The sequence below is a fragment of the Nyctereutes procyonoides genome, unplaced genomic scaffold (assembly GCF_905146905.1).
Source record: "Nyctereutes procyonoides isolate TBG_1078 unplaced genomic scaffold, NYPRO_anot_genome, whole genome shotgun sequence".
Classification (NCBI taxonomy): Eukaryota; Metazoa; Chordata; class Mammalia; order Carnivora; family Canidae; genus Nyctereutes; species Nyctereutes procyonoides.
In genome coordinates, this window is record NW_026575135.1 from 16,229,838 (window position 1) to 16,239,835 (window position 9,998).

A 9,998-nucleotide genomic window follows, 5' to 3' on the forward strand; every position below is an offset into this window, starting at 1 on the left:
ATCATAGTTATTATTTTTTATTTTTTAAAATTTTAAAAGATTTTATTTATTTGACAGTGAGTGAGAGAGAGAGAGAGAGAGAGAGAGAGAGAGAGAGAAAGCAAAGGAAGTGGAAGAGGGAGAGGGAGAACCAGGCTTCCCACTGCGTAGGGCTGGATCCCAGGATCCTGGGATCATGACTTTAACTAAAGGCAGATGCTTAACTGGTTGAGTCACCCAGGTGTCCCATAGCTATCTTTTTTAAATTAAACTTTTATTTTGAGATAATGGTAGATTCACCACACCTGTAAGAAATAATACAGATAGACCACATGTACGCTTTACCCAGTTTCCCCTAATGGTAAAATCTTACAAAACTGTAGGATTTCACAAGGATATTGACTTTGATATAATCAAGATTTAGAATATTCTATGATCACAAGGATTCCTCATGGTATCCATTTTTTAGCCATCTCTCATCCAACCCAGTCCCTGAACCTTAGCAACCACTAATCTGTTCTCCATTTCTCTCATTTCAAAATTGTTATATAAATGGAATCATACAGTGTGGAATCATTTGGGAGTGGCTTTTTTATTTAGCATAATTCCCTTGTGATTCCTCCAAGTTATTGTATATATCAATAATTCAATTATTATTTTTTCTTTTTTTTCTGAATGGTTGTTTCAAAGTTCCTGTCTAATCTGCACCTCTTCCTACTGACTTTTCACTCTCATCCTTATCATGGGACAATTTTCTTGCTTCTGTTGTGTCTTATAATCTTTTTAAATCATACTTCAGATATTTCATATAAAAGAAATGACTAGAATAAGTAATATTTACCTCAAGAAAAGAGCAGAGCCCTACTTTGTCAGAATGTTAGAATTAAGGGCTGAACAAATCTGACCTGTGGTCTGGGCTTTGTGCAGCTTTTTCTTATTCGGTGCGCCACTGGTGTCAAATATTTTGGGGTATGTGATTAGGCCTTCTCATCAGAAGAAACTGGGATCTAAGCATTGCTGAACTTCTGGAAGAGATACCTTGTTTGTTTTTTTTTTTTTTTTTTTTTTTTATGGCCATGTTGCTAGCTTTTCTAACTGTAGGATATGTCTCTCTGATTCATAATTGTTCTAGAAGGAGAGTCCAAGGAAATTTCTTTGCTCTGAAGTCTCACTCTTGGCTTTCTGAGCCTAGGAAAAGCTCTTTATTTTGCTATTCTCCCCCATGCTTTGGAAGTTAGCTGCTGTGCTTCATACAAAGACCTGTAATGCCTCAGATAGATTTCTCTAGGCTCATATCTCTGCTCCCATTCTTTGAAGTATTGTCCTAGAGCACATGGCCAAGTCCTAAAGAGTTGGCACTTGGAGAAGGACTCTGGCTAGAGTTTCTCAGAATCCTAAACCATCAAACCAGCTTGCACATTTCCATTAAAAGTGCATTAAACTTTCTGTTGATTTCTCCTTATTTTTCTTTATGGGGGATTCTTTTTTGCTGCTTTATCATAGATCAAAGTCATTTGGTAGAAAAGAAAGTTTTCTCTCTCCGAGGAGGAACTTAGCACTCATTGGAGTTTAATTCATTTAGATTCCTGGCAATCTAATGAGTTTAAGAAAACAAAACAAAACAAAAAATTGATTTTGTATTTATCCAGATAAGTTTAGTAGAATGGGAACAATGGTCATTTTTGTGGCTTTCTTCACACTAACCAAAAAGAGAAGGGCATTCCTTAACCTTTAAGAGGGAGATTATGAAAAGCTTAGCAAATATTTGTGTAGCTGAAGGTCTTGTCAGCATTTGTTTTTTCTTGGGATTGGTTAAGCCTATTTATGAAACTGTATTTTTTCTTTAGGGAGTGATACATATGTCAGCCTCCTTGTTCTCCCCAAAGATTTTGTCCTCATTCTTTTGAGAAGATTTGCCTGTTTTTTTATGCTCTGTTAGAGGTGAATTCTTAGATGCCAGGCATTTTGTTTGTAGGACTTGTTTTGTTTGTAGGGGAGGGGATTAGTAGTGGAGTTACCAGTTCCATACACATGGATGTTTAACAAATCCCCTGTTTTCTTTTTCAAAAGATTTTTATTTATTTATTTACTTGAGAGAGTGAAAAAGAGACCATGAACAGGGTGAGGGGCAGAAGGAAAGGGGCAAACAGACTCCATGCTGAGTGCAGAGCCCTCAGTCCCAGCACCCTGAGATCATGACCTGAGCCAAAATCAAGAATTGGACACTTTAACTGATGAGTCACCCAGGCACCCCAATGAATTCCATTTTCAGTTGCACATTTCACTCTTAATCCTCCACTGCACCTAATTTTTCAAGAGTTCTGGATGGCCAATTGTGATATCTTCCTTCATGCATATTTGGCTGATGCTTCCTCCACTCTGGCTCATAATTACTATAAAACTTATCTATCTGTTTCATATCTTCTGCAAATTTGCCAAAAGCTCTCAGGTATCTTGCACTTGAAGATTGTATCAGGATATTTGCTAAATAACTGGAAAATTAGAGCTGAATCCAAGCAGTCTGGTTCCTGGTCCAGTTCACCTTTCATTATAACTTTTTCACTACCTTATTTTATTCTCATATATATATATATTTTTCTAATATATACATATAATTTTTTAATCCAGGTTTTACGGCAAACATTACTGAGAATCATCCAAAGTGCCACATTGTGACGATGATTCAGCTGACAGCTACCCCCACAAGTGCACTTATTGATGAGCCAGTGCATATCCGAGCTACAGGCCTGCCTCCCTTCCAGATAGTGGTTCTTCAGGCAACACTGAAAGATGAAACGGGGAATCTGTTTCATTCTCATGCCTACTATAAGGCTAATGAAGTTGGTGAGGTAGACTTGGAGCGTGCCCCTTCACTTGGAGGTGACTATGTAGGAGTCCACCCTATGGGTCTCTTTTGGTCCTTGAAACCTGAAAATATTTTAACTAAATTGTTGAAAAGAGATGTGATGAATAGCCCCTTCCTGGTCCAAATAAAACTTTATGATTCAAATTTACCATTAATCCACATCTCCACCACTGCTCCAAAAGTCAGCCTGACTTTGGAAAGGTGGTACACAGCGCCTGGTACCAAACGGATCCAAGTTCGAGAAGGCCACATTCGGGGAACCCTCTTTCTCCCTCCTGGTGAGTAGAATTAACCTGATTACTGTCATCCTTGTATTTCTTCTTTTGAATGCCTAATCCTTCTGGAGGTTTAACTTGCACATGGATGTACATAGTGTAGTCCTTTCCAGCCTTATAATCAGGGCTAACTCTGGGTCAGAACAAGAATATGGTGATGCCCTATTCCAACTCAAGTTTGATCTCAACAGTTCTGAAGTTTGTCTAAGGATAAGATACATGTAGTTTATGGAGTCTCTGCATTATGGGATTTCCATAGCTTTGGATTTATGTGAAATCCATCTGTATTGAAGCCTGGCTATCAGAAAAGCCATGTCTTGATATTGTGGAAGTGTATCTCAGCTTCTTTTGGGGTTTCTGTTTTGTCTGAGTTTCAATTTAGGTATAGGTCATTGCATGCGATAAGATGATGATATAATGGACTAAAATACTGCAATAAATATAGAGGTTTCAAAGAAACTCGATACCCTCTACTTCCATAAATATTGTATATTTATAGAATATCCCGTAAATCCACAGCTAATACAACACACTCCCTAATGGCTATAAAACTTACCAGAATACTCAGTTTCCCACAGTGATTTCCACATACTAATAAGTGGTTCAAAACATCTACTGGTACATTTCTCACGGCTTATCGTGGGACTGGATGAAGCAAAGTTAATTTCCCAGAAGTAGCCCTTGGTGGGTCCAGGTTTCAGGTGTGTCTGAGGTTCTCTTCTTCAGAACATGAGCTTTGATCTGGGACACAGCCATCATTATCACCAGGATGTATTGCCCCTCTCTCTTCTTTTAAAAACATAATCACCTTGTAGAAGTAAGATGGGTAAAGGAAGCCTGAAGTATTAGAGGTGGTTTCTGACAACATAGAGTTATAAATGATGCAGTACGAATAAAAGCTTCCCTTTCCAAAATCGTCATGACCCATGCAGTTGTTTGGATAAATTTCAACATTTTTACACCCGGTAATTAGCACATAGATAACATTATTGCATGTTAGGACTGGGAAGTAAGTGGGGGATATACAAGAGGGCTGAGCTTCATCGGGCCAAAAGTGACTGAGTCAGGTCTCAAAGCAGTTCTCAACTATAACATTTTTCTATGTTAAGAGGCTCAGTACTTGTAAGTTCTCCTTCTTCCTGCCAATCCGGAGATAATAAACATCTTTATTTATTTATTCAGATGGTATTTTAAAGTCAAGATATTTAGTACCATTTTATTTCTTCTTTCTCAAGATAGAAACAGCAATGTTTTGTTTTAAAAATTCCCAACACTTCATCAAGTCACTCTTTTTTCTAAGATTGATTATTTATTTATTTATTTATTTATTTATTTATTTATTTATTTATTTATAAGTTTATTTGAGAGAGAGAGACAGAGATAGTGAGAGAGAGCATGAGTGAGGAGGAAAGGGAGAAGCACACCCTTCGCTGAGAAGAGGCTGAACTGAAGGCAGAGGCTTAATAAACTGAGCTACCCAGGTGCCCCTCAGATTTTTATTTTTAAGTAACCTCTACACCCAACATGGTGCTTGAACTCACAACCCCAAGATCAAAAGTTTCATGCCCTACTGATTGAGCAAGCCATGCAACCCCATGGATGGGACCAGTCTTCCTTAACTAAATTCACTTATATGAGAGTAAAGTGCCCCCAGTAAACACACTTTTTTCAGTGTGTGGGTCCCGCTTTATTTAGGAAACTAGCTGCCTACACAGAGCATGAGTGTAGAATGATACTCTTACCATCCCTACTTTTTACCATGTGTTAAGTTGCAGTGAATAAACATTGTTATTGCATGGGAAGGGCTCATCATTTGCATCTGCTTGGCTGTAAGATTTCATCACTGTACAGTCAGAAGAATGGACTAGAACATTGTTAAGTCAGGATTTTAGCTAACATAGTCATTTCAATAACTTTTTTTGAAGTCATATACTTTTGAAGCTATTTTTTTTTAGTTATATATACTTTGAAAACCTAATTAAATCTGTACAAACTTTCATTAGTAAATGCACATATAGGGGCACCTGAGTGGATCAGTCAGTTAAGCCTCCTACTATTGGTTTTGGCTCAGATCTTGATCTCAGCTCAGGGTCATGAAATTGAACTCTATGTCAGGCTTTCTGCTGAGCACGGAGATTCTTTCCCTTTTCCCCAGCCCCTCCCCATGCCACCCATCCCCAGATTTCTTGTTCTCTCTCTTTAAAACAAACAAAAAGCACATATAAACATATATTTTGCATATAATTTCAGGACCTTCATTGACTTTCTAAAGCCTGTGTACATTTTCATAGGTCAAAAAGCCCTTGCCTAATTTCAATGACTTTCTTTACTCCAGTACTATAGAAATGAACCACTGTGACTCCCTAAGAGCCCTTGGCTACAGAGATTAAACGTGTCAGTGAACCTAGTTCCCAATCAAGCTTCCTGATACTGTCTTTTATTAATCTATTCAATCAGCTTTAATTCTGGTCCAGATACAAGGCTGAAAACTTGGGATTCTACTGAAAATATAAATTTCGATTCCAGAATTTGTAATACATTTCTTCATGATACTGTGTTTTTCTTCTCTTTTCCTTCCTTTCCCTTCATACCCAGTTCTGTTTTGTTTTGTTCTTTCTCAGGAGAGGGCCGTTTCCCAGGGGTAATTGACTTGTTTGCTGGTGTTGGTGGACTGATTGAATCTCGGGCCAGTCTTCTGGCCAGTCATGGCTTTGTCACCTTGGCCTTGGCTTATTGTGACTATGAAGATCTGCCCTCCCAACCAGAAAAGACAGATTTAGAATATTTTGAGGAAGCTGTCAACTTTCTCCTAAGACATCCTAAGGTAATGTTTTGCCTTTTTTTTTTTTTAGTTCCTGTTTTTAAATAACAATAACATCCTGTGGCTTCCCTTTACTTCCAAATATGATGCTCCTCAGTGAACTCAAAATTCTATGATATATCCATACCATACACATGATTTATTTCACACCCAATGTCTTTTGCTTAGAAAGACAAAACAGGAAGTTAGCCTGTGTCCATGTTGGAATAAAAATGCAATGGCTTTAGATTCAGACAGAACTGGGTTGCATTTCTGGCTCCATTCCATATGGTTGTGAAAATTTGGACAAGCTACTAACTAACACCTTCTAATCCTGAGTTTCTTCATTTATTAAATGCTATGGTAGTGATGCTATTTCATAAGGTTCTCGTGAGAAGTAAAGGGAATAATACAAGCAAAGTGCTTATCAGAGTAACTGGCAATGCTACATCCTTAATAAATGTAACTCTTATTAATGATCACCTTCTTTCATAATCATTAAATCATCAGACTCCATCAGACTGAGAATCTATCTTTCTTTGAGGAATGGGCCTGCATTTTTAGTTATTTGAGAGGACGTAAACATAATGCTGTACTTTCTAAATCATATCTTCTTTAAATTTTAAAATGTGCTTTGCTGCTCTATCAGGGTTGCTACATGTTATCCCTTGCTAATGTTAATATTTTTTTCCTAGTAAGAATTGATCTAGGGGCACTTGGGTAGCTTGGTCAGTTAAGTGTCTGCCTTTGACTCAGGTCATAATCCCGGGATCCTGGGATAGAGTCCTGAGCCTGCTCAGAGGGGAGTCTGCTACTCCCTTTCTCTCTGCTCCTCCCCCTACCATGCTCTCTCTTTCTCTCTCTCACTCTCTTAAATAAATAAAATCTTAAAAAAAGAATTGATCTAAGTAAAATTAAGTCTCTGTACTGCATCCTATTTCATATAAGGATCACCAAAACATGATCAGAATTGTAGTAATAAGATGAGCAATAATCACTAACCATCTATTGAGGCATATTGAATTTTAAATAGCTATTTTGGTTCATATAATGGAATTGTCTTTGAACTATCACATAGGTGATGTTATTGTGCTGAGTTTCTGTTTGGCTTAGATGAGAAATGAAGAGGTTATGTGATTCTGCTGTTTGTGGTCTCGGCCTGGTTCCCCTTCTACTTTCTGCGTGACTTTTTTTTATCAGTGTTCTTACCAATGTCACTTAGATAGTCAATGACTAAGGGAGGCCTGGAAACCAGATTTCTATCCTAGGCTCTTAGTACTTCCACTAAGCCTACCTAATGCTCTCTCTCCTGTGAGAGGATAGACCATACATCTTTCAATTCCTTATAGGTCTTATTTCTCCATCTGTTGATTTTAAGTGTCTTCTTCGAAGCATTCTAAATTCCCTGGTCCCAAATTTGATGGCAGAAATTATAATAAGAGTTAGTGTTCTGCCAAAAGTCTGCACATAACTGAATCATTTTGTTGTTCTTGTTGTTGTTCATCCATGTTATACTTCCTTTTACTTTGTCTTCCTTGGCCAAATGCATTCTGAGTTCTTACCTCTCATTGCTGTAACCATGACTCTACATCTTTTATATTAAGACCTAGAACTGGGATCCCTGGGTGGCGCAGCGGTTTGGCACCTGCCTTTGGCCCAGGGCGCGATCCTGCAGACTCCAGATCGAATCCCACGTCGGGCTCCCGGTGCATGGAGCCTGCTTCTCCCTCTGCCTGTGTCTCTGCCTCTGTCTCTCTCTCTCTCTGTGTGACTATCATAAAAAAAAAAAAAAAAAAAAAAAAAAAAAAAAACTAAAAAAAAAAGACCTAGAACTTCAGAGATGGAAAGGTCTTTTTAATTTGAATGGAGATGATTCCAGTCACCCCTCTTAATATACAGGATATGACCTCCAGTAGAATGTATTGGCCTTACGAAGAGGCTGAAAAAAAATATGTAGCAAAGGGGAATGGGTTCAGATCCATCAGAATTTATCCCTGGGACTGGATAGATGCCCTGCAAAATAAAAAAGAATGGCTCCTTTCAGTGTCTACAGCATAGAATGCCATTCCTTCTTGTTTCCTCCTGGTTTTTTTGTATGAAGACCCAACTCATAGCCCATTTCTTCTGAGAATCTTTCTCTGATTTTGCCTTTATTCCCTGCTACTCTGGGTTGGCAGCTTTAACTATGTGTATTCTTATATCACAGAATTTGTAGACTACTTTAATTGTCTGGGTTTTTTCTCCTGTCTCTCCATCTGGCAGTGAGTTCCTTGATGGCAAGAGATGATTTATGCATTTTTTTCCTCTGTGTCCCTCAGTGTTAGTACAGGGTGGACAATCTAAAAATATTTGCTTGATGACTGATGTGGAAGAGGAAGCTGAGCCAAACCTCCTTTATAAAACCTTTCTCTAAAGGAGAAACCTTCTAGGGAAACCATAGCAGATATAGAACCCCCTGCTCATGTTTCCATGCTTTGTTCTACTAAGCTCATTCTTTTTCTCAGTCCTTTCCTACAGAGTACACTTTCCTCTGAACTTCTAGAGACCCTAGAATAGGTACAACAGAGTTTACTGGTCAACTGTACCCTGACTCGTATTATTCACAGGAGTTATGTGCCTCTTTCTTATTTTTCCTACAACATCGGTATTTCTTTAGGGGATTTTATTTATTTACTTATTTTTTAAAAGATTTTATTTTTTACTCATAAGAGACACACAGAGAGAGGCAGAGACATAGGCAGAGGGAGAGGGAGAAGTAGGCTCCTTATGGAGAGCCTGATGTGGGACTCAACCCCAGGACCCTGGGATCACGCACTGAGCCAAAGGCAGATGTTCAACTACTGAGCCACCCAGGTGCCCCGCTTTAGGAAATTTAAAACTCAGTACCTATCACCACGCTGAATCCATAGTATTTAATTTGGAAGGCCTGACATGCTTTTGATGCAGTATTTCCTTTGAATATTCATTATGTGTCCCAGAAGTCTATAACTGGGCATATGGGTGGGATTAGTTCTTGCTTGGTTCCCACTGGCCATTCATGTTCTTTGGTTGTTTGAGATGGTCGGGTTTTGCTAAATGATGGACAGAATTAACATCTCATTTTCATTATTTTTAGGTCCTTGGCCCAGGTGTTGGGATAGTTTCCATAAGCAAAGGTGCAGAGATTGGACTCTCCATGGCTATTCACCTAAAACAGGTCACAGCCACTGTGCTTATTAATGGGCCCAACTTTGTAATTAGAATTCCACAGGTATATCGTGGACAGATAAGTCAGCCCTTGCCTTTCTCCCCACAACTACTATCCATCAATGCCTTAGGGTTAGCAGAGTTCCAGCACAACTTTGAGGAAGCTAGAAATGAAGCCAACGAGAATTTTCTTCTCCCCATTGAAAAGGCCCAGGGACATTTCCTTTTCATTGTGGGAGAAGATGATAAGAATCTCAACAGCAAAGCATATGCCAAGCAAGCCACAGAGCAGTTGAGAAGAAATGGGAAGAACAATTGGACTTTGCTATCTTACCCTGGGGCAGGCCACCTATTAGAGGCTCCCTACTTGCCACTGTGCTGTGCCTCAAAGATCTCCAGTCTCCACCTATTCATCCACTGGGGAGGAGAGGTGACCCCACATGCCATTGCACAAGAGCACTCTTGGAAGGAGATCAAAAAGTTCCTCAGGAAGCACCTCCTTCCAGTTGTAACCAGTCAACTCTGAGAAGAGAGGATATTCCTGAGAAACAGAGAAGCAATACCAGATTTCAGGGAACAATGTCTTTGATTTCCTATTGTGGGATAATATACTAAGAGAAAGCAAGAGGGTGACAGTGGCCATGTCTTGACTTTGGAAAGGGAAAATGGTTTCCACTTAATCTGGTATCACACACACAGAGTTTTATATTTTTAAAGATAAATTTAGGGCTCAAGCTGTCCTAAAATATTCTGGTTTATAATTATAGCAATTATCTGGCAGAAAAAAATTACCAGAACGAATGTCAGAATCCCCTGGTTTGTTTTTTTTTTTTTTTTTTTTTTTTTTTTTTTTTTTTTTTAAATTTTATTTATTTATGATAGGCACACAGTG

General features: G+C 38.6%; 1 protein-coding gene across 1 annotated transcript; it reads left to right on the plus strand.

Annotated features, from left to right (window-relative positions):
- Positions 1 to 2,657: 2,657 nt before the first annotated feature.
- Positions 2,658 to 9,632, plus strand: LOC129494523 (bile acid-CoA:amino acid N-acyltransferase-like). The gene is made up of 3 exons (XM_055301429.1): positions 2,658 to 3,123; positions 5,742 to 5,944; positions 9,036 to 9,632. Exons 1-3 carry the CDS (start codon positions 2,658 to 2,660, stop codon positions 9,630 to 9,632), a joined length of 1,266 nt encoding a protein of 421 aa, XP_055157404.1.
- Positions 9,633 to 9,998: the final 366 nt, after the last annotated feature.

Bases quoted from the DNA above. Each gene is read 5' to 3' on its own strand.
- LOC129494523 (XM_055301429.1), top strand. From the start codon at position 2,658: ATGATTCAGCTGACAGCTACCCCCACAAGTGCACTTATTGATGAGCCA. The intron at 3,124-5,741 runs GTGAGTAGAATT...GTTCTTTCTCAG, and splicing joins AACCCTCTTTCTCCCTCCTG to GAGAGGGCCGTTTCCCAGGG. The intron at 5,945-9,035 runs GTAATGTTTTGC...CATTATTTTTAG, and splicing joins TTCTCCTAAGACATCCTAAG to GTCCTTGGCCCAGGTGTTGG.